We start from the raw sequence: 27,817 nt of genomic DNA on the forward strand, positions 1-27,817 counted from the left end.
TTTTTCAATAGTAATGTCTTATTTGAGGAGTATAAATTGTTGATAGCTCATCTATATCTTTTACACCTTAATTTGTTTTGAACTACAGTTTGATAACCACTATTCTGGGAGCAAATTCACTGAATTCACTGGGGCTTCTTTCTAAGGAGAGAAGTAGGGATTTCTTGGTATCTTGGAATGAGAGAGAAAGCTAATATTATGGGATATTATGCTGTGTATTTAAATGCTGTGAATATATTTGAATGTAGTTAATTTATTGAATTAAAATGTGATGTAATATTCCTGGACTCCCCATCCTTGCTGAGAAAGATTCCAGACTTTTCTGTATTGTCTTTCTAATCTTTTAACATTTTATCTTCTCTTATAAACCTCTTTTGTGCTTTGAATCAAGCAGACATTAACCATTGGGGATTTAACACCATTTAGAGATCTAAAGGTTAATGTCACTGCATCCATTTATGAGCCATGTTACTGGCAACAAAACAAAAGAGCCAGATATTTAGGACTGCATCATAGTGAAGTTACAGTAAACTGTTCTGACGCATATGCAGTTGAGTTGCAAAAAGGCTACATTGTTGAAAGGTTTTAATCCTTATTAAAATGCTTATCATTATAATCAGTAATGCAGATAGATATCTTGCTCACAGTGTACTTTGGATCATCGTGTCTTCCTAATTGCAGGTATGTGACAGCTATTTACATTTCTAACAGTCCAGTCCTATGTCCTGCTCTGCAATGCCTATTAGACTGTAGTACTGAGTGAGCCCTAGGCTTTCCGTGTTGGTAGTACAAGGGGTACGTTGTGCTAAGAGCCAACTTTCTTTCCCATGCTTGGGCAGAAGCAGCCTTAGGCAGAATTGGACAAAGACCTTTTGTGGAAAGGCAGGGGAGAATGAAGGTGGAGCCTTATGTGATGGATTGTGGAGCATGAGAACAGCCCTGTTTTCCCCAAGCACATCAGTATGGATATAGTAAGGGTTTCAAGGATTTCAGTCCCCTATATCTGCTCGGTAAAAGTTGCTACTTTACCTCTTGCACTGAATGCATCTGACAATCCTGTTCCATGGGCATGATGAACATGAAACGTCCGTCAGCATGTCCTTACAAAATTGATTAAATACTGTCGGCCCTTTCTATCCATGGGCTTGCCATCTGCAAACAAAAAATAAAAACGAACAACTTCATTTATATACCGCTTCATAGTGAACTAGCAGTGTCTAAGAGGTTTACAACCGTAAGCTAATTGCCCCCAACAATCTCGGTACTCATTTTAGCGACTTCAGAAGGATGAATGCTTGAGCCCTTTCACTGGTATTGAACTCGCAACCTTATGGTTTTGAGTGAGTGGCTACCAAGACTACCAGGAATCCTATAATTATTATTCTTGTTCCCAATAGCTATAAGAGAAATGAGGAGAGTATTGAGCACTTACACTCCTCAGAACCTGGTGAAGATTAAATCTCCAAAGAAGAATTTAGTGGTATCACTGCACTGGGAAGAGGAGGTAACTCAGGGTAGATTTCCAATTGAATTCAGGCCCCTTTTTGCCACAGGTGGTGTCAGCAGGGCAGACGTTCAGGGATCACTCAGCATAATGAGAAGGAGGTCCCTCAAATATAGCAGGGAATGACTTGTCACAATTTGGAGTAATCAATACACATTGCAGTCTAAAATAGAGGACCCTTGTAAGAGCACAATACTGGGTTAATTCTGCCTCTTTCCAGAGCTTCCTGCATATCTTTGTTGACTGCAGCATCATCTATTCTTTCCATTTATTGCTCATATCTCAGAGAGGATTCTCTGTGAACCCCACCGTATTTTATAATTACTCAAAGATCCACCCCCACCCATCAAAAACCAAGGGCTCATTGTACTAAAGTCTCAGGTGGCAGAAAAGGGGGAAAACACAATTCACATTCCAATGTTTTTGTTTTCACTAGATCTCCAAGCAATCTTAGCTCCTTCTCACTGCTCCCCAAAGAGATCTCTAAAAATAACAATGTTTCTCAAAGGTGTTTGGAGATTTCCCTTTCCATATTGTTGCATTCAAGCAACAAAGGAATCATTATTCACTTAATTAATGTGTCTTGGGTATTCCTTGAACTCATTGTACCTCGAGCCACATGATTAATCTTCAGAGAAGCTTCCTAGCATGTGTGAACAAAAGAGGCTTGCCCAGCAACAGTTATATTCCTAAGAGAGTATTCCTTCTTTTTTCTTTTTTAAAAGCATCAACAATTCTGACAGTGAAACTGCAGCCTTCAAAAAATAAAAATGAAAAAAATAAAATAAAATCCAATCTTGCTTTGATGCATAAACTTAACTTATGCCTTTCATAAAGCAAGATGAAGGGAAATCGTTGTATGATCATTTGACTGGCTTTCATTTCATGTGCAGATAATGATGGTACCAATCATTTTTAGCTAGAAATGTAAAAAAATCATCACATGTTTAATTTATGGATTGTGAACTGGTACCATGGATTAAGAATGCTGCAGTATTAATATTGGTGGAAAGTAAGGAGGTCCATATTCTCCTGTTACTTTGATATGTTTTAATGGATTATATATGCTGGATCAAACAGGGTCAGCAGTATTGTCTTATGTGTTTTGTGTTCATGTTATTATAGTCTCATCCAAAGCATATTGGATATATTATAAAAATTTTAATAACTTTAATTTTACAGTACATCAGGATGAGGAATTATTTAACTAATATTAACGAAAGGTTTTATATGTTTTGAAATGTATAGAGGTAGGAGTGGATGAATCCATCTGTTTCTGGTCTGCCTCAGTATGGCATGTATAGAATTATTGTACTTCCATACTCAGTATATTCAGTCATAGTATTCATGTATGCAGTGGATTATTCCATCCATTTTTTTGCATCAGTTTTCAATTTTTAAAAAGCACAAGTTTCCTTAATATATGCATTTTTGTATATGGCTTTCCCTGACAGAATTTCTATATCCCTAAATGCATTGCAAGGCAGAACTGCTTGAATCTACATATTTGTATTGGAAGTGTAAATTAGGCTGATTCAGTTAAAACTACAAATTGAACAAGGTTTCTTCCATCCCTAGCATAGCTAAAATAGAGCTTGGGCTCTATTGGTCGAGGTAAATATCCAAACATACTTTGGAAAAAACATCCGAATTATAGCCAACGAGACACAAGACTAACACACTTGGGTTCAAAGGTCCTCAGTGCTGAAGCCAAGGTTCAGTTGATCCAAATGCATTGGTGCTCCTGCTGTTGGCACTGTGATGCTATTATTTGCTCCCTGCTGTGATGTAAAGTGACATGTAAGCTTACTTATGCTTCACTGGTAAGAGTCAGACAAGTGTGCAGATCAATGACAACCTCACATAACACATCCTAGGGGAATTCATTGTAGATGTTATTCATATTAGGTAGAAGATGAGTCCACCAGCTGTGATGATGTTAAGATCATTTTCTTCTGTCTCTTGAAATGTCCATATCTTAAAAATATTGTTGCCTTATTGGCATCACTATTGATGCACCAAATCCAGTCTTTTCTGTCCTTTACTAGCACCACCTCTTAGAGATCTTCAACAGAGTTAGATCTTTCTCAGCCTAACCTGAGATCCTTTAATTCAAGAGTAAAGAATGTGTGGTTCTCCGGGTAGTGAAAGACTGCAGTTCCCATCAGCCCTAACCAGCATAGCTGCTGGTGAAACATGATGGCAATTACAGTTCAACAGCATCTCAAAGGAGTTGTGCTCCCCATCTTAGCTTTAACTGGAGATGCCTATGATTGATGCTGGGGCATTGCTAATAGTTTGCTGTGGGAACTATGGCTTGCTCACTACTTTGTTCAACAAGGAAATTCTGCTGCTGAATTCCTTGTCTATGAAATATTCCTTTTACCCAACCTCATTTCTGCCTCAGGTTCATTTTGGCCTTCTACTCAGCTCCAAATTCTACTCAGCTGACAGCTTCATGGTATTAAAACATGCCCAGGAATGCAGCGAGACGGGGCTGTGGGAGATTTCATTGCTCTTCCATTCACTATTTATGTTTTTACTTTTGCAAATGTGTGAAAAGTTCTAGATCTTTTATAAACAAGACCTAAGACTGACGGTTTGTTGTTCTCTTAAATAATTGTTTTTCAAAAGAAAATTTTGAGGAATAGAAATGGCTATTTTTAAGGTAGTTGGGGTTCTGGACAAGTTCCAAAAAAGCACACACCCCTTGTGCACATGTAGTATGCCCCTTCCACATACACACACATTCGAGGGATGGCTTTGTGATGTGGCAGATTTCATTTGGCAGTGTGGCTGGGCCAAGAGGAGCCCTCCTTGGGATCAGAGCCAGGCCCTTCAGTCCTGAGGAAGGAGCAACTCTTGACATCTCCCTTACCTTCCTCCCAGCTGGCATGACCAAGACCAGATTCTCAGAGCAACGAAATGGAGCCATTTGGAGGTTGCCTCTCCCCAACAGTAATTCCCTATTGCTGTCTCACAGCACTAGAAGCTTGTGCATGTATGTGTAGGAATGATGTGCCAGTGGCGGCATGGGATTGCAAGTCAACAGGGCCTTGGAATGTTTGCTCCAATAACACCATTGACAGTGAGGAATAGCTTCTTAACTCCTTCACTGAGCACAAACAACTGGACTTTCCATTTAAAAAACTTCTCAGCCTTATGTTCAATCTTTATTGTGGTGTCCATGTGGAGAAAAAGAAACATTCCCCTCTTCGTTCTTTCCTAGTTGGGTGATGTACAGGGCCAAAAATGGCTGTAACACTGTGTGTGTGTGTGTGTGTGTGTGTGTGTGTGTGCACATGAGAGAGAGTGAAAGAGAGAGAGGTGGTGGATATCAACCATTTCCAAAGTTGTGCCAGTGCATCAGTCAGAATAGAAGTAAATTTACCTCCCCCCAATACTGATCTATCGCTCCGATTTCCCCCTTCATTCATGGGGTGTTAACTGTTCAAGCTGTAACCTGGCATGGGGTAGAGAACACAATTCTGGGACTCTGAAGGTGTCTTGGGTGCTTTTTAAGTGAACATGTCAATGGTCAGTAAAAATTGCTCTCAAGTTAAGATAAGCAGCCTAGTAGATGTGCATCTTCTTTTTCCTCCTTCTACTTTAGATATTTGAATGGTGGTATTTTCGCAAGTATGGGACGTCATTCATTGAGCAAGTCTCTGTGAGTCACTTGCGCCCTCTGCTGGGTGGGGTGGACAATAATTCTCCGAGTAACTCGAATACAAGCAATGGGGATTCTGATTCCAATCGACAGAGTGTTTCAGGTAAGATAATTGTTTTTCTCTTATGTTTGTTATCATAGCAAGTCCCATTTATAGGTGTGAAAGATGAATACTTTTATAATTAGTATTACTGACCCTTAATGTATTTAGCAAAACACCATCTTCCCAGGGACCATGGGAATATACTCTAAGACCTGTATACTAAAAGCGAAGGAAAGCATACAGTGCAATTGTCTGCATCTGTATTCAGAAGTAATGCTTACTGAGGCCAGTAGGATTCGCTCCCAGGAAAGCATGCATAACATAAATGGGCTTAGAATATGCTGTTTCAGGGCCTGCAGCTGGCTAAACACTGCTAGTGGTCCTTCTGTACCCCAGGAGAATTCTGCTTCGGCAGTAAGCATAGAAATAGATATACCAGGGATCAAACGTTGATCGAAGTGTTGATTTCAGTCAAGAAATCAAAAGACGGCTAGCACTGGGATGGGCAGCTATGAAAGAATTAGACAGAATCCTAAAGTGCAAAGACATAACACTGAATACTAAAGTTAGGATTGTCCAAGCGATTGTATTTTCCATCACTATGTACGGATGTAAATGCTGGACAATAAAGAAAGCAGACAGAAAGAAAATAGACTCATTTGAGATTTGGTGCTTGAAAAGAGTGTTGAGGACACCATGGATGGCAAAAAGATGAATAAATGAGTCTGAGGGGATATACAGACTGGCAATTAAGACTGGCTTGGGGGTGGAGTCGGCATGTGGTATCTTAACTCAAAATGAAAGTGAAATGTTAGTACAGTGGACCCTTGTTATTTGCTGGGGTTTGGTTCCAAGATCCCCTGTGGATAACAAAATCCGTGGATGCTCAAGTCCCATTAAATATAATGACATAGCAAAATGGTGTACTCATAAAAAATGGAAAATCAAGGTTTGATATTTGAAATTTATACTTTTTTGCACATTTTCAAACTGTAGATGCTTGAATCCATGTATAAAAAAATCTGTGTATAAGAAGGGCCGACTGTAGTTTTAGGAATTAATACCCAATCTCCCTCCCCCTGAGTCTTTTGTTATGAATGCTCCTCTTCAGATTCCTATTAATATACCTTGTCATTACTTCTTTGGTTCTACCCTGTTTGGTCAGCAGCTGGTACCATTTATTTTATTTTTTTGCTAACAGAAGAGCAGGAATTAAAGCAGCAGATTGTGGTGGATACTCAGCTGATTTGGAGTATTAACCAGTGTAATTTTGCCAAAGAAATAAATAAGCCCACAGGGACTGAAATAATACGTTCTATATCCCTCCATCCATATGAGCCTCTTGCCCTACAATTCCACTAAAGTTTAATAAAGACTATAAATCACATTTAGTGAGTAGCTTGCATGAAATAATTTGCAACATAAAAGCTATAATGAAAAAACAGGTTTCAAGGGACAGTGCTTAAGAAGACTAATTTTGAGTCAGGGCACACTCCCAGGGCATTGTCAAACCATCATTTTGGTTTGTCTAGTTGTTTTAAAAATTGTTATCTTTTTTTCTGTCATAGAGGAAGGAAAGGGCAAACATTATCTGAACAAATTCGGCCAAGAAAACCCCATGGGTTTAGGGCATGAAGGCACAAAACAGCAACAAAAGCAAATGGAAATTATTTTTGAAGAGGTATTTCCAAGGAAATGCCTATATGGAGTGAAAAAAGAGGGAATTCCCAACCTTCAGACCTTCCTATGCCCCTTTTACTGTTTTTCTCCTGACTTTTCTTCTTTGGAATCCTTCTTCGGATCATTTTGTTTGTTTGTTTTATTTTATTGGTAGAGTATTTAATCATATTTTATTATTATATAATTTTATGTTTTTTATTTTTATTATTAAAAATTAACACATAAAATTACACAGATGTCAGCCAGCAATCACATACAGCCTTCTTGCATTCACAATTCTGTTCACCAGACATTGACTTCCAACCTAATCAAGGTCTTGGTGATTAAATTCTATAGTCATACTGTCCTTTGTCACATACTTAGCTTAATCATATTTCTTTATATGAAGGAATTTTATCCGTTGATTATTCTGTGTAGCCGGCCCTCCATTTTTCTTAAATGTCCTTCATTTTGGGCTGAGTTTTGCCCTGCAGTTGTCCTACAGTTTGGTCTAGATTTTGTCCTACATTTTGTCCCGGGTTTTAGTGGACAATTATGGCAACCCTATTTAGGGACCCAATTTTACTGATACCCTATTTCTACTGGGATTCATACACCACACCTTCAGGAATAACTTCTATAGATGTGGGGAACTGGTGGAAAGCACAAGCCAAAGTGTCTCCATTAATTCTAAACCACCATTGGCTAGAATAGTGCTATAGATGGCTTTCCCCCCTTTCATTTTATCATTTCAACATTCCTGTTCATTCTTATGTATTTTATTTATATCCCACTCCCCCCCCCCCCCCATGGGATCCAGTGATTCGGGTGAGGATGAGAGTTCCATGACTCAGTGAGGATGAGTCTCCCAAATACTAGCCTATTGCCCTAACCACTACACCACCTTGCCATCCACCCACCCACCCATCCATCCATCCCAGAAAAAGCTGTTTAACTGAAATATCTTCCATGCAAAAACTCTGTGAATTATAGTGACAGGGCTAGGGACCCTGGACAAATCCAACTCTCAGCTCCTGGGATTCTTTTTAAAACCCATTATAGTTAAATCCAACTGTGAACCTGTTACAGCCCTTTTACAATTTGCTCATTAGAAGTGGAATATGATACTTGTGTACTTACACTTTCTTCTAAAGTTACAGTAGGTGATTTTCTAGGCACTACCTAGCTGAATGTGTAGATATTTTTACTTGTATCAAGAAGATCTTAAAACTAACATGTTACTTTTTGGGGTGCAATTTCCAATTAGTAGACCCATTCAGTTAATGGAATTTACAGAAGTATTGATTTATTAAATTCCTGTTGACTTAATATGTGTACTCTAGTTAGATTAGTACAATACTTGGATATAGCCTGTTATTTTCACAAAATTATGTAACAATTTATTAACCTACTTTTATGGAATGTAGTAATCACTGTTTACTCATTCTGGAGGGTTCCTTTGGGGGGGATTTCTAAAGAATTTTAAGTACTGGTAGTTTGAATTCTTAATTTAAAAGATAACACAGTAACATGTGGGGGGAAAACACCCTGCCATGTTTACTCTGAAGAATGCTGAATAATTCCTAATATGTAACTTTTAACAACAACAATACATCCCAACCTCTGAGATACAGTGCATATAGAAAAATATAAATTCACCTATCTCATGATCCCCATTGATGAAACCCAGTTTCATTGCTACTAAGTTCTAGACCAATTCACACATACTTGGAGGGGAAAATGCATTATGCTACACTTAATCCAATGTGAATTAGTGCTGACTCTTGAGATTTGTTTCATGTAAATTCTATGTTGTGCCCTGGAACAATACTGGTTTGACTGAGAGTCCAAAGTTGGTATAAGTCACATATGGTATGCATAAATTCTTGGAGACATTTCCAACATGCACAGGACACTGTGCCCAGCTCATGAGATCCTCAGTGTTCCTCTCATATGAACACATATTTATCCCCTATTTTCTATTTAAGTGCTTGAAATGCATGCAGGGTGAACATTTTGAAGGTAGTTTTATTTGTAAATAGTATTTGTTTGCACTAGTATTCAATACTAATTAGAAGGCAATTCAGCAAAACATGTGTTTTGTTTTCACTGTGGCAGAATGCAAAGTCTGGCGAAACCCACTAAATCTGTTTAGAGGAGCGGAATATAACCGGTAAGTCTTACACAGAACTGTTATTCTAATACAGTAATTTCTTTAAAGGACTTTTTTATGCACTTGTTCATTGCTGATGTAGATGTCATATATTTGTTCCATGTGATTAGGCTTATGTGTGGTGAGAAAAGAACCATGTACACAGACCCTATTCTTGCCATCCTATTGCCATTTCTTAGTTCCATTCCCCATACGTTGGATGCTGGGGAATAGAACTGGATTTGGGAGACTGACTCATTTAGATCCCCACGTAATGTAGAACCTTAATAACTTGCACAAAGAACCTGCATCAATACAGCTGACTTTCCACTCCAGAAGTTGCCATAGAATAGGGATGTCAGTTTTCACTTATTTGATTCCTACACACATGAACAAATAAGCCCAGCAATTTTCTTCTCACTTCATGAGGATATATAGGGGTTTCTGTCTAGACTTCAAGCACTATTTGTACTTTGAGGCTTCACTGTGGAAAATTCATTTGCATAACAGCCACATGGTTTTCCTACATAGTTTAAAAGGCTTTTCAATTGCAGAAAAACCAATTTTTTTGTGTACATGTTCAAAAACCATGGAGGGTTTCTTTGCTTTTGTACAAAATACACATGTAGGAAAACTACACATGGTTTTTCTGTGCGGGACTCTGTGTATTTCTGCAACATGAATGAAGTCATGCAAATTGTATGTAGTTTTCCTGTATGTGTGTTGTGCAGAAAGTGTATTTTGAATAGTATAGATCTTTTCTGCACAAAACCAGTTTCTGAGCAGGCAAACCACATGTATTTTTGTGCAAATGAATTGTCACCAAGAAAGTCTCAAAGTGTAAAGACTCCTGAAGTTCTCCTTTTACTTGGCAGGGTGTTTGAAGTGTTGAAACACGTTTTTTCATCAAGAATGTGAATACTTACTAATACTTGGCAAAGTGAGAAATAGAGTGTTGTTTTCACTGTGGAAACAACTACCAAGTGTGTGTTTCTGAGTTGCTACAGGCCAAAATGTGTGCATTATGTGTCAAGTCCTGCTTCCCATCAATTAGTTAACTGCCCGGAGGTGTGGTAGAGAACACTGTCCTATTATCACTAATAGAGTAAGATTCAATTGTTTCTTCTGTACAGAGAAAGGAAGGATTGAGCCATTTTATATTTTGCTCAGTCTTAGGCTAACCACAGTGTTTACGTCTGCAATTTCTTGCACAGTTGGCCCTTAATGTGCGCTAGGCTTTGGTTCCAGGACCCACCCATGGATACCAAAATCCACGGAAGCTCAAGTTCCATTATATACAATGATGTAGTAAAATACTGTCCCATGTATAAAATGTCAAAATCAAGTTTTGCTTTTTGGATATTTTCATTTTGGGGAGAATATTCTCAAGCTGCGGGTGGTTAAATCCATGGATGCAGAGTCTATAGATACGGAGGGGCAACTGTATTATAAATATGATATGCTTGCAGATGGTTAAACACTTTGATTCCCCTGCAGGTATACATGGGTGACAGGAAGAGAACCGTTGACATACTACGATATGAATCTTTCCGCACAAGATCATCAAACATTCTTTACATGTGATACTGACCATTTAAGGCCTGCAGATGCTAGTAAGAATTTTACTAAGTGTGTTTGGAAACTTCTGATCTGGTAGAATAACGAAACCTTATTATCTAATGATTCACTTAGAGAATGTATCTAATTGACTTTTTTTAAAATCAGGGATTCTAGAAAACAAGGTAGGGAACAAGGTAGGATGGAAAATAATTTAGTTGGATTAAACAGTCTCAATGAAAGCAGTTTTTCCGCTTTTCCTGAAACTCATTGAAATAAGAAATGCACTTTAGAATTCACAGCTTTTGTGAGGAATTTTGGAAAAATAAAATATGGATAAAACAATCCAGATTTTATAAAATGTGAATAGCTACAATACATAAAACTAAAAAATATATACACCACTACACATTCTATTCAGAGGGGGAAAATACGTACTTTAGAAAAACTGTATAAATTAAAGTGCACATTAGGAACAATAGGTATAAAATGTGCGAAATTCCATATGAAAAAAACCTAGTTGTAATCAAACTGCCCAACATGAAACAGGAAAATGATGCAGACAGGAATTGAAGAAACATAACGAGTTCAAGAAACATAACAAACATGAGAGATTTTCACTTCTGTAGTTACAATGTACCACCAACTTGTGTACAAGCTGTAAAGAGTAGCAGCAGGCTGAAGCTGTGGTTATGGCTGCCCTTGGCACATACTTGCTTTCTCCTTCTGCCAGGAGAGGATGAGTGTGCAGAGGTAGCTGCCAGGAAAAGCAGAAAGAAGAGGAACAGAGATTTCCTTTAAGCATTGTCTATCTTTCAAACGCATTACTGTGCAGTGAAGGAGGCTAAATTGAAAAATGGTGACCAGACCTGAGTAGAGCTTTAGAACTTGGGATTTCCAAAGTGCAAACTCAGCACTTTCTAATCACTGCATTATTATAATATATCTCGTGGCTGGAGCCTTTCACATACAGCTGGAGCAGTATAGGGGCTGCTTGTGCATGGTGCGGTCCTATTTCAGGATTGTATCTCTTGTGTTGTGAGGCCTGATTTGAAGTGAGCCAGAAACCAATGTGGTTCAACTATGTTATGTGCCAGAACTGGCTGTAGTTCCTGGCCTTTGCAATAATTGGTTTGGTGCCAAATACCAATACATGCTGTTGCCATAAGATAACCTTTATTGGTGGTACAGGGTGGATTGTCTCCATCTTCCACTTGATTGTCTCCATTTCTGGACTTTGAGTGAACCATGGTTAGCACACTCTTTTGTTTTTTCCTCCAACATCTATCACTGGCTTTCTGTGCACAGAATATGTTAACCTGTGTTCATCCTTTTCTGAACCCTTGGAAAGAGAAAACCTTCAGATTGGAAAGAAGGTCCATTGATTTTGTTGGACTAAATAAAATTCTCCAAATGTATGCCAGGCTAGACTACATCAATGTTGTTTCAAATTGGTGCTCAAATTTAACTCTCTGTCTATTGTCTATCTTTTATTCAATAGTAATGCAGAAGGCATGGCGAGAGAGAAACCCCCAGGCCAGAATCTCTGCAGCACATGAAGCCTTAGAATTAAATGAGTAAGCATATTTACAGTCTTTTGAAAACCATTTGTTGAACTAGATCAACCTTCTTCAATCTTCTACCTTTCGGAAGTATTGGCGTACACTGCCTGTCTTTCTCAGCCAGTGCAACCTTGTTGCTGTCCAGATGTGTTGGATTTACACCAGATTGGGGAAAGATGATTTCAGATAGTCTGTTATAACTTTTCATTACTGGAATATTTTTAATCTATTAAAACTAAAAATATACTGATATGGGAAACTTTGCAACAGTTTGTTCCATGACAGATAACAAGGACAGACTAGGTAGAAAAGCAGAAACAAAAATTACTTGTACTAATGATAGATATTAATTGATTTTAATCATGCCTATATTCATTTTAATTTCTCCAAAATAGTCATTTAATGGATTTTGTACTTTCTTGTCTAAAGTATAAATATTTCATTTGAAAACATCAGTTTTCTTCATCATGTGTTATGCTCCAAATAATGTAGAACACCCATTTAACAGACTAGTTACAACTGAGGGCTTGTCTTCACTGGTCAGAATATTCTGGGCTGCCCAAATTCCCCCTGAATCCCCCTCCCCCCCGTTACCTATGTTCTCTCTGCCGCAACAAAAGGTGTCTGCCTTCCTGTGCGATCCCCATTCATTGTCTGGTGCCACCTCTGTGGTCACAAGGAAGTGCCCAGCCATGTTATTGATACTGGGCATCTCATTCTGACCTCAGAGTGACTTGTGCGTATAGTGGTGGTGCTGGGTGACTTGCTGGGAGCTCCTGGAAAAGTGGTTGCCCATTGTCACTTTAGAGGGAGCCAGAAACGTAGAGCAAAAGGTAAATGTTTTATATTCCGGTTAAAGAGAGGAAAGACTGGATTGAGTGCAGATGTCGTGAAGACAGTCTCCACCTGATCTGGGGTTTTGGCCCTGCGTCATATAAACAGGGCACAGCAAAGCTTGTGGGGAATTTGGAGTAAGTAACCCATGTAGACAGACCCTGATCTGGCTAGTTAGAACAGCTGTAGCAGGTATTGCTACTCACCACATTCCCACTATATCCCAGCTTCTTGATCTGAGCTTCATATAGAAGTGTGGTTTGTAACATAACAGGACATATAGATCATATGGTATTGCGTCTTTTTCCAAGCAGGTGTTCATATAAGATGCTGTGGGAGCAAATGAAACACATCCAATTCCTACTTGGTTCAGTGGAATGGTCTGCCTACAGACCTTTGTTTCCATCATCAGTAACAGGACTAGAACTTACAAATGTTCCCTTTTTAAAAAGATGAGAAATTCAAGGATTACCAGGTCAATATGGCTACTGGCTGTGCTACCCAGAGGATTCTGAGAGTTATAGTCTAAGAAAGTAATATTTTCAGTTTCTCAATAGAAGATTATCCAGGGCTATGGTGTGGTGGTTAGAACATTGGACTATGACGCTAGAGACCAGGGATTCAAATCTCTGCTCAGCCATGGAAACTCACTGGGTGACACTGGGAAGTTCCACTCTCTCAGCCTCAGAGGAAGACAAAGGTAAACCCCCTCTGAGCAAATCTTGCCAAGAAATCCCAACCATAGGGCCACCATTAGTTGGAAATGACTTGAAGACACAACAACAAGAACACCATGGATCCCTGATGCGACTCCCCTGACTGTGTATCACTGCTAAGTATACAGATAGTTTCATTTGCTTTAGCAGTGTGACAACATGCACAGCTTTGCAAATGTCGAACTCTGTTTCTGCACTGAAGTCAATGAGATAATCTTTATAGGCCTGAGGTCAGCATACATTTCAGAAAGTCGCTATTTTACATAATCAGTTGGGTGAATCAAGGTGGACATATTGCCCATCACAGAAACCTTGAGATCACCTGTTGTATTCTAGAAAATCCCTTGTGTCTACTCTAACTCCTTTATTGATTACTAGTTTTGTCATTTGACCGATAGGTGTGCCACTGCTTATATACTCTTGGCAGAAGAGGAAGCAACAACTATTGTGGAAGCAGAAAAACTGTTTAAACAAGCCCTGAAGGCTGGTGAAGGCTGTTACAGACGTAGCCAACAGTTGCAGCATCACGGTGCTCAATATGAAGCTCAACACAGTAAGAGTCTTTTTTGTGTGTCTAGTAGTTCTGGTATCTTTAAATAACAAATATCCTGTGGTTTATTAGGAAAAGATTAGCACTGCATTCTGTATAATTATGTATACCTACAGCTGTAAGTTGTGCTGCGATTCTGCAGAGGCATAGAATCAGCACTAATTGTAGCACTGAGCACAGACATCAGAGAGAAGTGATATCTTTGTTATGAATCATCTTTGTAACATTTCATTGATCTTATTCAGGTATGATTTTTTGTTGTTACTTAAGGATCACATGATTACTTTGTTTTGTTTTTTGTTTGCTATCAGAAATACCACAATTAGTTGCTCAGGGCTGGAGGTTTTTCAACATCTACACACCACAGTAAGACCCCCAACTGCCTCAAACCATTAAGTAACATCTGTAGTTTGACTTGAATTGACTTTTTTTGTTTGCCTAGTGTATCACCTAAATTTAATTTACAGTTTTGTCAATACAGAGTCTTCCACATTACTTTTTTTCCTTGATCCAAATCAACTAGGAGTTAGTAAGCATCAAAGAGTGCAGAGAGTAGTTATCTTAGGGTGTATCCACACTGCAGTGTTAAAGCAGTTTGATACCACTTTAATAGCCATGACTCAAGGCTATGGAATTTTGGGATTTGTAGTTTGTGAAATATTTAGCCTTCCTTGTCAGAGAGCTCTGGTGCCCACCAAACTACAAATCGCAAAAAAATCTTAGCACTCGGCCATGAAATTTAAAGTGGTGTCAAACTATTTTATTTCTGCAATGAGGCAGCAGCCTATGGCCTGAAAGAGATGGGCCAAGTACAGCTGCTTCCAGCCACTTTGGAGCATGGTGTTTACATGATGCCGGCCCCTGAAGTGGCCAGAAGCCATGCCAAGCCTGTGCCAAGGTAGCAAGAGCTGGCCCAAAAAGGAGTGGATTAAACCTGTTTGAGACCATGGCAGCAGCCTACTTTGGAAGCAAGCCATGAGATTGCCACGATCCTGGCCCAATCAGAGCCAGAGTGACCAGAGGCCCTCCTTTCATGCTGTCTGCTTTGGCCCTTAGTCACAGCCATCCTCCTAGTCAGTGAAGGTGAAAAAACACTATCTACTCTTCTTCCCAGCTTACTGAAAGCTGGTGCTTCAGTGCCTCCTCTCTTGACTCTGTCAGAAGTATCCATCTGGCAGCTACAGAGATATACAATGGGCAAAACATTCAATTTTTGAATTTATTTTTTCTTTCTTCCATGTCTCTTAATCCTGTGTGCGATCTTAGCTGATGAAGAATTTTGGAAAACTTGAAAATTTGCATCACTCATGTGTCCCCTTTGTAATATTTATGGTTTCTACTAAAGGTATTATTGGTATCTGATTTTTTTACTATAATTTCAAACCACACAAGCACTGTGTATATATTTGGTAGTGCAAAATTCAGTTTCTTTGGAATCTAAGCTCCAAATTTTAAACAAACAAAGAAACTCCAGAAAGTAAATTTCTAGTCCTTATGACTATGTCAAAGATCTTGACAATATGCTGAGAACATTTGTCAAACTTTCTGAAGCTGGAGGGGTGGAGGAATAAGATGTAGATTGGGCCAAGTATCTTGTGCCTTCCATGCTGTCTTATTCCTTCTCTATAGAAAAAGAAAAACAGATTAAATTAAACAAACAAAGCTGCTCTTCAGAATTTATAGACGCTCCAGAATCTAATTTCATGGGTGCAGAATGCATTGTTGTTGTGTGCCTTCAAGTCATTTCTGACTTATGGTGACCTTATAATGCACACCCACACGCACATGCACACATTAAGTGGAGAGTTCATAGAACCCTGGATGAAATTCAATACAGGTTGAGTCTCTAAAATCCAAAATATGCCAAAAGCCAAAACATTTTTCATGAGTGGCTGAGATAGTGACATCTTTGCTTTCTGATGGTTCAGTGTACACAAGCTTTGTTTCATGCACATAACTATTAAAAATATTGTATACAGTTACCTTTAGGCTATATGTATAGGGTCTATATGAAATAGAAATGAATTTAGTGCTTAGACTTGAGTGCCACCTCCAAGGTACCTCATTATGTACATATATGCAAATATGGGCATTTCAAAATCCAAAAAACTTCCAAAATCCAATGCACTTCTGGTCCCAAGTATTTCAGATAAGACTCAACCTGTAATATAAACTTGGGAGATAGCCAGACTTGGGAGAGATAACCAGAAAAAAGCATGTAAATCCACCGTTGTATCAGTGTGACTTTTGTATCAGTGGGCCCTTGTTATCCACTGGGGCTTGGTTCCAGTAACCCCGGTGAATAACAAAATCCGTGGATGCTCAAGTCCCATTAAATACAATGGCATATCAAAATGGTGCCCCTTATATAAAATGGTGAAATCAAGATTTGATACTTGGAATTTATCCTTTTTTATATATATATTTTCAAGCTGTGGATGCTTAAATCTGTGCATAAAAAAATCCGTGGATAAGGAGGGCCAACTGTACTAAGAGAAATGCAGTAATTAAGTATATATCTTCAAATGTCCAAGCAGAGTTGAGAAGGATTAGGCCACTGACCAAAGATGATTTGTGAGATCTGATTGTAGTCACTTGTGTTCAAGGAGGGTAAATTAAAACTGGAAAAGTGCCCTAAGAGAACTAGAATAATCACAAAATGAAGAACTTGAGATACTACAAGAGTCTGTCACATTTAACCTGTTTTAAAAACCATAAGGGCTGATGCCTTCTTCTAAATGGGAAATCACAGCCTAAATCCGACTGCTAATCCCAACAAGAGTAGCTCCATTAAATCAATGCTGTTTACACATGTTCCTTTTTGCCATTCTCTGACTGCGTTAGTGGGTATACGCTAGTTCTGACAAGAAGTGGATTTAGACCAAGGGTTCTGCTCATCCCTTGTTAATGTTGTGACATCATAAGATCTGAAATTGTTGCATCTCTATAAATGTTTTCCAGGTAGCATTTTCCAAAATATATTTATTCACAATATCGCCACCATTAAGTGACCAACAAAGTGTTTTTAGAGTAGGGAGTTTGTAGAAATGCTAGTGACCAGCATGAATGCAAGCCATTAGCAGTAAGCTTACAAAACAGAAGGCTCAGATTTCACAAAATGTGGCCAAGTATCACTGAGGTCGCTGATAAGAAAGGATGAATTTTTTACTATAATTTCAGACCCAGTGATCTTGGATAAAAAAAAATTAAATGCTCTGTGTGTGTCTTGTTTTTTTGGGAGAAAAGGGCAGGAGTTGGGCAAGGGCTGAAGTAGTATGAAAGAAAGGCTACAAAGAACACAGTAGCCTGGCAAGTATACTCAGTTGGGTTTCTAACTGTTTGCATGATACAGAAGATGAATCTGAAGATAGAGCCCTGTTTTATAAAGTCTGACAATATGGGTTTTAGTCATGAGCCATCTGAGAGCCTCTACATTTTGGACCCAGGGGTAACTTCTGTACACTGAGCTTCTTCTCAGTGGCTTTAAATATGCAGACAAGAATTGAGAAATGTATAGTTGTCAGACACAATGAGCTCATCCAAAGTTGCCAAGCATGATTTTATCAAATCACTTTTTAAATGAGACAGGAGAATAGTTCCTTGTCTGATTGAGACAGTCAGTGATCTAGTCTGTTGATCTGAAAAGGACAAATATTTATCTCTAGAAAATCTTGTCTTGGGATGCCCTTCAGACTCTCCCCAGCTTTATGGACTGACTTCTGTCTTCCCTACCTCTGGTTTCCTGACAATATAAAGGGGCTGGAAGAGTGTGGGGAAAAACAAATCTTTGATAGACTGAGATTTCTTTAATTTGTTTGGGAAGGGGGGGGGGGGGTTAGTGATCATTTCTGACCTGTGGCAACACTAAGACAACCCAATATTAGAGTTTCCTTGGCAATATTGGCAAGGTTTGTTCAGAAGGGGGTTGCCTTTGCCTTCCTTTAAGGCTAAAAGGGTATGGCTTGCCCAAGGTCACCCAATGACTTTCCATGGCCAAGCAGGAATTGAAACCCCGTTCTCTGGGGTCATAGCCCAATGTACAAATCACTACACCATGCTTGTTTTGACCAAAAAATAATTTTCCATAGGCCAGAAACACACAGGCTAAAAGGTTCAGCTTCTGTCTGCTTTGGGGATGGGTCATGTGGATGATTCATGCCCCTGACATGGCTGGAAGCTGATCTGAGGCCGCTGGAAAAAGGAGCACTGAAAAATTGCTGCATGCTGGTAACTGGGAGTGTGGTGGTGGCCTGCTTTCAGAGCAGGCTGTCCTGTCACCATGGCCCTGTGCCAATTGGGGGCCAACTGGGGCTGGAGTGGCCAAAGGCCACTCTGCCAATCTGCTTAACCCCATAGACTTGAAGACAAACCAGTTTAATTATATCATGTATAACAATGTCAAAAACAATGTGGCTAACAAATCTATTATTAAATATGAAGAAGTCAGTCTAAAGATAAATGGTTGCTTTATATGAAATGCAGCTGAATGAATTTCCTCTCCTGCCTTATTTTCTGTTTGAAGTCAGGCCTTTCAACTTGCTGCTTAATCTTATCTGAAAAGTATAATCATGGCTTTTGGATAACCTGTATATATTCTGTGTATGTTTGGCGCATATCTTGGTTCTTACTGGAGGCCCTTGAAAATGGCATGACTGTGCATGAACTTAATTTAGAGCAGGCCTATTGTCTTGATATAGTGATTCTGTAGACAATTAACTTCATGTATGTTACGTTGCATCAAAGTGCAAGACCCTTTAAAAGAAGACACATTATGAGTAAAGAGGACAGATTATTTTGCATGATTCTCAAAAATACTTTTTAAATAAAAAAAATATAGTTTATTATGCTTCATCCATTCATATCTGAAATTTGTTTCTATCTATGTATAATTGTGGATAACTCATCAAAAATATGGGTAGTTTAATTATAAGAGGAGAGGTTGGACTAGGGCTGCTTGAAGACCTGTGAGTGTTTGTTCCTCCCTTGCTTCACCACCTGCCTCAGGGAGGATATAAGCAAGCCTGCCTTTTGCTTTTCTGTTGGACTAAGGCTGCTTGAAGACCTGAGTGTTTGTTCCTCCCTTGCTTCACCACCTGCCTCAGAGGAGCAAGTGGCAGAGGAGGTCGAGCAACACCAGTAGCAGACCTGCTCCAGAGGAGACTCCCAAGACACCTGTGGATCTCTGGGGCTACAAAAGGCCCTCTTACTTTTATGTTTTGTAGCTGGTTTTAAGTGCTCTTTTAATAATAGTCTGATAAGGGATTTTACCCTGTATTTTTGCTCTTTCCCATACTATAAGAATACTGTTGAGGTGCCTTAGTTGGTTGGATACCTGGATATCCAATGACAATATGGTAGTCAAGAATAGCATTAAGCGGAAAAGGAGGTTAGCTAAAAAAGAAGTTTGTTCAAATTTTAAAAGGCCTAAGAAACCTGCTAAGAACTCAATTGCAAGTACAATGAACCCAGAAGTATTGGAGGCTGCTACTACTCTGAAACAATTAACAATGGAGGAGCTATTCCTCCCTAAAGATACTGATAAGTCCACCACAGAAACATCTTTTCTTGCCATGCATGAAGAGCCAGCCCTAAACCTTGACACAGATACCAGCATTAACCATATGACTGATTTGGACACAGTTGCTAGGAATTGTTTACTTACTGCAAGAACGGTAATTGCTATTTTCAGCAAACTAACAAGCATAGACCAGAAACTTGATGGGTTAAAAGACCTTATGACGAAGCCCAAACATTCATCAAATTCAGGAGCATTACTCAACCAAAAAGACTCTGAACAAATACAAAACAATGCTAAAGCTAGGAATAGGGATAGGCTAGAGCTATCTCAAAATAATATAGCACTACTAGTGGCCAACAACCACTACAACCATGCCAGATGGCACAATAAGCTCGTTATATTACATTCACTTTCTCTTCTTTTACACCGGCATCTGCATTATAATGAGCTACTCGGAATTGATTGGCTGCCTTCCCACAACAACTTTAAGAGAATTGTTTTGCGGTTTAAAAATGCCATAATACCTTTCCTGATTTTGAAAAATTGGAGATCATTTAAGGAATATTCAATCACGCCAGTACGTGTTTTCCGGAATACCAATATCCAGCCTTTGTTTAAGTCCAACTTAAGATGTGAAGCTCCTCCCCAGAAAGTGAACTCCAATGAAGACGGCAGGAGGACAATACCAATCCCTGAGAGTCTACTTGAAGATGATGGGAAAATGGCTGAGATGTTTGGCTCCCATTCTGGTGAGGAACAAAAGCAAATACTAAACAGACTCGACGCTGTTAAATCTATGCTGATGTCAGTAACAACTGCAACTATGACTATTAAGGATTTATTATCCACTAGCTGCTCCTTACCTGATCCTCTGTTACAACCTAAAAATGGACTTAAAAGGCGCATTGATGAGGATGATGACGATCTGATCCCTCTAATGTACATGTCTCCAAAACGCCCAGTGGACCACCTAGCAGATCCCCTCATTCCATTGACCGAAACTTCTTCCAATCATATGTTTGATTACCATAGTGAGTCCTTACAATCAATAGCCCTCAATCCTTCTAAGCCCACCAAGTATCCACAATCCCCCAAGATTAAGAAAAGGAGATGTCTTAAATCAAATCCCTCTGCAGCAATGACAATTAACCAGAATTTATCGGATAGTCTAATCAACCTAGTTTCAGAGAAGGGTACTACACCTAGTGGAAATATAATTGTCAATGAATCGCAAGCCTCCTTACCCCTGGAACAGTCTGTGATAATCTCAGATAATTGACATTCAATCGACTTGTCCCTTCTGTCTATTATTTCATGGAACGTAGCTGGTTGGAAGCCCAGATGCAGGGACCCTACCTTTTTGCCTTTTGTCAACAGACACAATATTATTCTTCTACAGGAAACGTGGCTTGCCGAAGATATATCTATAGAGGGTTATAAATTCATGGGTTTAAATGCCATTCCTGGCAAAGGTAGTGGGAGATTATGTGGTGGTTTAGGGGCGCTGATATCTTTGGCACTTAAGGTTCAAATAACTAAGGTTTCTGTACTGGAGCAGTATGCTCTAGCTGTTCTTTTGAAGTTTAAAAACAACTTACTATATTTGATTAATATCTATATTCCCCCACTTCAAGGCCGTGCTAAGATAGAAAGTGTATGGAACAAGCTTAATTCTTTTGTTAAAGATTTGATGTTTGAAGCTCCAACAGCTAACCTCATTGTTGCAGGGGATTTCAATGCTAGAATTGGTGCTGATGATGTGTCTCTGTACGCAAAATACAATTGCCAACCACCTTCCCCTACAGTTATTCCCCCGACAATGTGTCGTAAATCTAAAGATATGTTTTGTGATTTCAAGGGTCTTTGTTTAGCTCGCACCTTCAGTGAACTAAATCTGATTATCATGAATGGTAGTTTTAAGGATGACCACCCAGCCGAATATACCCATTGGGTTGGTGCCAGACCATCGGTTCTTGATTATGTAGGGGTCTCTCTAAATTTAATATCCCACATTTCTAAGTTTTCTATTGTTAGCAGACCTGACAGCGACCATTTTCCAGCCCTCCTGTGCTTAAAATTCTATGACAATGTTACCCTGCCTCTTGATAAGATCTCAATTTTCACTAACGATATCAGTTTAACCCGAGTTAAATGGTCCCCTCAACTGTCTGATACCCTCACTAAGTTTCTTTCTAGTGAATCAATCAAGCGGCTTTCTTTCACAATAGCGGATGCTAACTTGGATTCTGAAATACTGTCTAATTATAATACTTTAATTAGTTCTCTTCAACCACTATTAACAGCTACCAAAAGTAATTCTGCTAGAAATAAACCAATACGCCATCAGAATTGGTTTGACTTAGAATGCAAAGAATTATGGGCATACCTTAAATATCTTTTCAAACAACATAAATTAAATCCAACACAATTTTCTGTATCTGAACTTTTGGAACAGAAGAAAAGATACAAGCTTTTAGTCAGAGAAAAGAAAAAGGGTGCCATGATAGACTCTTGGAACAAACTAATTATGTCAGCTAGTGCAAATAACCCCACCTTATTTTGGAAAGAGGTTGCTCCTTCATTTATTAAGAACTCACACAATTATACAGCCCAGATCCCAGCCCACATATGGGAAAGTCACTTTCTCAGTCTTTATGATTCTGTTGAAAATACTCCAAACTCATTAGCAGCTGATCTTATGATAGAAGTTTCTTCTCTTCCCCTTTGGCCTCCAGTTTCGCACTCAGAGATAAAGAGTCTTATCACTCAACTCAAACCAGCTCGCGCCCCAGGTGCAGACTTTATAACTGGTGAAGTACTTAAAAATAATCTTGATTGGTGGGTTCCGGTCCTCTCTAAATTATTTACAGCCATTGATAGATCTGCTTCCATTCCAAAAGACTGGGGCTTGGCCATCATAATCCCGATATATAAAAAAGGCATTAGATCCGATCCCTCTAATTTTCGACCGATTAGTCTCTTGAGTTTGGTGAGTAAATTGTACACAAAACACCTTTTAAATAAGTTTATAGATTGGCTCGAGTCTGAAGATATTTTGTTGGCTGAACAGGCAGGCTTTAGGCCTGGACGATCCACTATTGACCATGCAATGATATTGCAATATCTTGTTGAAAAATACCTCCATTATGGTCAACCATTATATGCGGCATTTATAGATTTTAAGTCCGCCTTTGATTCAGTTAATAGATCTAGATTGTGGGAGAAACTATTGTGCACTAATATAGATAAACGACTCCTCTTGCTTCTTATTAAGATCCATGAGAATTCTAACATTAAGGTCAGATGCAGTCTCCAAGGTCATGTTTCTAAGGCTATTCCTGTCAAGACGGGTGTAAGGCAAGGATGTGTCCTAGCCCCCACTTTAATTTTTATATTAATTCCCTTGTTTCTGCCTTGAACAATCTTTCTTTTCATCCTCCAAAGCTGGCTAATAAGCATACAAACTCATTGCTCTATGCAGATGATGTCATTATCCTCTCATTATCTCCCATCGGACTTAAAAGAGCCCTAAATTCTCTTGCTTTGTTTTGTAAAGAGGAGAAATTAACAATTAACTCCTCCAAGACTAAGATTCTTACCTTTGCTCACCGCCCCAAATTGAGACAATGGAGACTTGATAGACAACATATAGAGCAGGTTAAGACTTTCAAATATCTCGGGATTGTGTTTCATACCTCTGGTAGGAGAACAGCCCATTCAGAACTTGTCATTAGTAATGCCCAAAGAACTATAACGGCTATTTTAAGATTTTTTTTTCACTAAAGGTGCTCAGTTCATTCCGGCCGCAATTAAACTGTTTAATGCCAAGGTTCGCCCTCAATTGCTATACGGAGCCCAATTGGGACCATATAGTAACATAAATGTAATTGAACGTGTGCAAACTAAGTTCCTTAGGAGAATCTTTCAGGTTGCCCATTGTGTTCCGAACGCTGTTCTCAGAAGGGAGGCTGGGACTATTAAAATAGAATCTAGTCTGTGGATTAGTATACTCACCTATTGGCAAAAATTGCATAAAACTTCTGGAGGTCTGACAAATTTAATTTTCCTGGATTCCTTTAAATCCTCTTGGGAAATTTCCCTCAAGAAATTAAATGAGCTTGGTCTCAATAAAAATGAAATTTTAAAGCTTGACACTGATAGAGCCAAATCTACTATTTAAAAAAAATCCTAGAAGCAGAAAGATATATGGACTCAACTTCCCTTTCAAAATATGTCATGTTCAGTGCTCAAGTTTTGGTCCCCTCCCCAGCTCCATATCTGTTCCATGTTACTCTCCCGAAGTTCAGAAGGGCTCTAACTCTGGCACGTTTCAATGTGTTGCCCACAGCCATGTTGGAAGGTAGATTTAAAAAAACACCTTTTGAAATCCGTTTTTGCCCATGTGGCTCGGGCACTGTTGAAACCAATGAGCATGTTTTCCTTTATTGTCAATTCTATAGAGACATTCGTCACCAACTGACTAGCCCACTACTGTGTAAATTCCCAGACAAACCTGACTCCTTTTATTTACGCCTCCTATTGGACAACAATGATTCTACAGTATCCCTTAAGGTTGCTAAATTTTGTTATATTGTTTGTAAACTGCGCCCTCAACTGTCAAATGGCCATTTTATTACCGTGTAGAAAGAACTGTTTGATACCGTACATGTACAGTCTACTATCAGTTTATATTTTAATTTGTTATTGTTATATTGATATGTTGCTTGTGTGATTTGTTTTTATACTGGTCAATGACCGAATAAATTTTATTACTATTATGAGAGGAGAGTTCTATAAGCATATATAAATGTGCATGCACAAGCATAAATAGAGCAAACAGGATGAATGTGTGGCCCACCAGTTTGCTGGACAGCAGTTACTGTATGTCCTAGTCAGCATAGCCAACGATGATGAGATTTGTAGTTCAGTATCATCTAGAAGGCTTCTAGCCCTGACATAGAGATATACACAAATTCCATCATTCATAATATATATTCAACTGCAGGAAAAAAAGGATTTTGTAGATTGAAGTCTATCTCTTTTGTGTATGAACTTTAGACTTCTTGCCATGCTAAAATGAGAAAAGTTCTTTCACATGCTGAGCTGTCTTTTAGTTTCACCAACTGTCACTGGTTCAGGTAATATCTGACCTACCAGCCCAGTGCATGTTCCCATGGTATCTTCACCATCCTCATTTCCCAGAATTCCAGATAGGCTGACATAGGATGATGTGGATGGAGAAAAATGACATCTTGCTACCTCTAGATATTTCATGTAGCAAGATAGTGGGGTGTATCTTATAGAATGAGAAAATCGAACTAGTTAAAGATTTCCCGTATCTTGGATCAAACATTTATCTAAACTGAGGCTGCAGTCGAGAAATAAGAAGAAAACTAGGAATGGGAAAGACAGCCATGAAAGGATAAAACAAGATCCTGAAGTGTAAAGATATATATCTGAACACTAAAGTTAGAATTGTCCAGTCCATTGTATTCCCCATCATCATGTACAGATGTGAGAGCTGGACAATGAAGAAAGCAGTTAAAATGACAACTCATTTGAGATGTGGTGCTGGAGAAGAGTGCTGAGAATACCATGGATGGCCAGCAAGACAAATAAATAGGCCCTTGAACAGATCAAGTTCAAAGTGTCCTTGGAGCCAAGATGACCAAACTGAGGCTGTCATACTTTGGCCACATCATGAGAAGGCATGAATCATTGCAAAAGATAATAATGGTAAGACAGATAGAGGGCAGCAGAAAGAGAAGGAGACCAGATGCCAGATGGTTGGACTCAGTCAGAGAGGCCATGGGCCTGAACCTGCAGGTCTTGAGCAGAGCAGTTGAGGACAAGATTTTTTAGATACAGTATGTCTTATCCACAGAGTCACCATGAGTCCATGATCAGTTAACAGCAACAACATTTTATATGTATTGCTGGAAACTTTATGTTTTAGTTTACAGATATACAGTATAACTCTTCTCATATGTATGTGGGTGTAAGTCTCACTAACACCATTATTTAGGGTTGCACTCCAGCTCTCCTTGTTTGAGCCTATTTCCTTCTTGCTCTTTCTAGCAACTCAGAGTATGTGTATTTGTGAGTACTAACTGACAATTTTATCCTGGAAAGATGGGGACACTGTGGTTCTGTAGATGTCATTGGCTATAGCTTCTATTCTACCCAACCACTGAAAGTGCTGATTGGGACTGATGTGAGTTAGAATACCCCAAACCCCATCCCATTATGCAGGTCTAGAAACGTACTAGCTTGAAAAGGTTTATCAGTCCATCATGTAGCACTAGTAGTGGACAAGCATCTACATAGCCTACTTAATTGTCACTTTTGTAAGCTCCATAAGGAACTCCTTTGCATTTACAAATATTAGTGAATTATAATGTGTCTTTATCAGATGTGCAAGAAAAATAATGCTCTCCAAGGTTATTTTCTTATTACGTGCATGCTGCTTACGATAAGCCAGACCTATAGAGACTGAGGGTGCATTCACACTGTAGAAATAATACAGTTTTACACCACTTTAACTACTGTAGCTTCATCCTATGGAATCCAGGGATATGTCATTTTACAAGGTCTTTGGCCTTCTCTGCCAAAGAGTGTTGGTGCCTCACAAATGTACAAAAACCAGGATTTGGAGCCATAGCAGTGTCAAACTGTATTATTTCTACAGTGTAGATGCAGACTGCAAGCAATTTGTTTTTAGACTGCTTTTAGAATTGTAAAGACTATTTTAATGTGTTTTTAAAATGTTTTTTTTCATCTTTTTAAAATTCATTTTTATTTGTTCATCACCTTGGGAGCCCTTGTGGGCTGGCAGGTGATACAGAGATACTTTAAATAAAAAATATTTTATCCATTCTAACCAATCACTTCAGCAACCTTTTCCTTTCACACTAAGCAGCCAGCACATGTTTGAGAAGGGCCAAAGCAAGTGATGACTGTTCACTGTATTTTGGCATGGATGTGATGTGAGTTCATCTGAGTAATCTGGCATCAGTGCTTAGAAGCAGCAACAAAATTAAGTAGACACAAGGCTAAAAAAACCCCACTTTCAGTCTATATCTTCACTAACACTATTAGTGGCAGGCAGGCTCCAGTTGTAGGTTAGAGTAACCAACAACAAAAGTCAGTATATGTTTTCTCCCATTATGCTTGTCATTCAGCAGTAAGAATTTCCCCAAAGGACTGTACATTACACACTGGAGATGTTAAATGGACCTTTTGTTCTGTCTGTTTCTGAAAACACTCACTCTCTTAAAACCTTTTTTCCCTCCTTCTTTTTCTCTCCCCTTCTCTCTCTCTTCCTCTCTTTCTCTCTCTTCCTCCCTCCCTCTTTCTCTCTCTCCTCAGGACGGGACACTAATGTATTAGTCTACATTAAAAGGAGGCTGGCTATGTGTGCAAGAAAGCTGGGGAGAACCAGGGAAGCTGTGAAAATGATGAGAGATGTGAGTTTGGATTTGTGTTAACATTTGTCTGTTGCTATGACCAGTCACACTGGAGACTGGTAGCTTGTTTTGTCTGTAGATCAAGCATAACCTAGGGCCCAAACAGCCAGGCCAAAATAAAGCTGTTTCGGGTCACTTTGGATGTATGCTGTTTAAATGATGCATGTGTCTAAGAGGCCGGAAGCCGTGTCAAAGCCATGCTCCAGTCCTAAGGAATGGAGCGCAGCTTTGCCACAGCTTCTGACCTCTTAATATGCATGTGTCATTTAAACAGCATACATCCAAAGTGAACCAAAGCAGCTTTATTTTGACCTGTCTGTTCAGGCCCCTAGACGCACAAAACAATGATAACAGTCCTAGATTCTTTTTACAGTCCTTTCCAGACATTATACTGCATCCCTATCCCTCAGAAGACTTTCTTGAGTTCATGTGCTTTTTCTCTCCTTCTTCATTGCTCCTCTCCCAACCTTTCATGAAAGTCTGATCCCTTCCTCTATTATTGGAACATGGGCTGTCTCTTAACCTGCATACCAAGCCCAGATTTCTCTAATGATTAATGCAGTATTCAAATAACTAGAGGGTCCCC

General features: G+C 39.0%; 1 protein-coding gene across 3 annotated transcripts in view; it reads left to right on the forward strand.

Annotated features, from left to right (window-relative positions):
* ST7 (suppression of tumorigenicity 7) overlaps positions 1-27,817 on the forward strand; it is a 132,045-nt gene that overhangs the window by 79,366 nt on the left and 24,862 nt on the right. For all 3 annotated transcript variants that reach the window (XM_089524338.1, XM_089524339.1, XM_089524340.1), the window contains exons 3-8: positions 5,118-5,277; positions 8,995-9,049; positions 10,526-10,641; positions 12,087-12,162; positions 14,096-14,250; positions 27,134-27,231. In XM_089524338.1, coding sequence (XP_089380464.1) covers positions 5,118-5,277; positions 8,995-9,049; positions 10,526-10,641; positions 12,087-12,162; positions 14,096-14,250; positions 27,134-27,231 — 660 coding nt within the window. The remainder of the gene's footprint in view (positions 1-5,117; positions 5,278-8,994; positions 9,050-10,525; positions 10,642-12,086; positions 12,163-14,095; positions 14,251-27,133; positions 27,232-27,817) is intronic.

The sequence above is a fragment of the Sceloporus occidentalis genome, unplaced genomic scaffold (genome assembly GCF_023333645.1).
Source record: "Sceloporus occidentalis isolate IW3139 unplaced genomic scaffold, rSceOcc1.0.p SCAF_5, whole genome shotgun sequence".
Taxonomy (NCBI): Eukaryota; Metazoa; Chordata; class Lepidosauria; order Squamata; family Phrynosomatidae; genus Sceloporus; species Sceloporus occidentalis.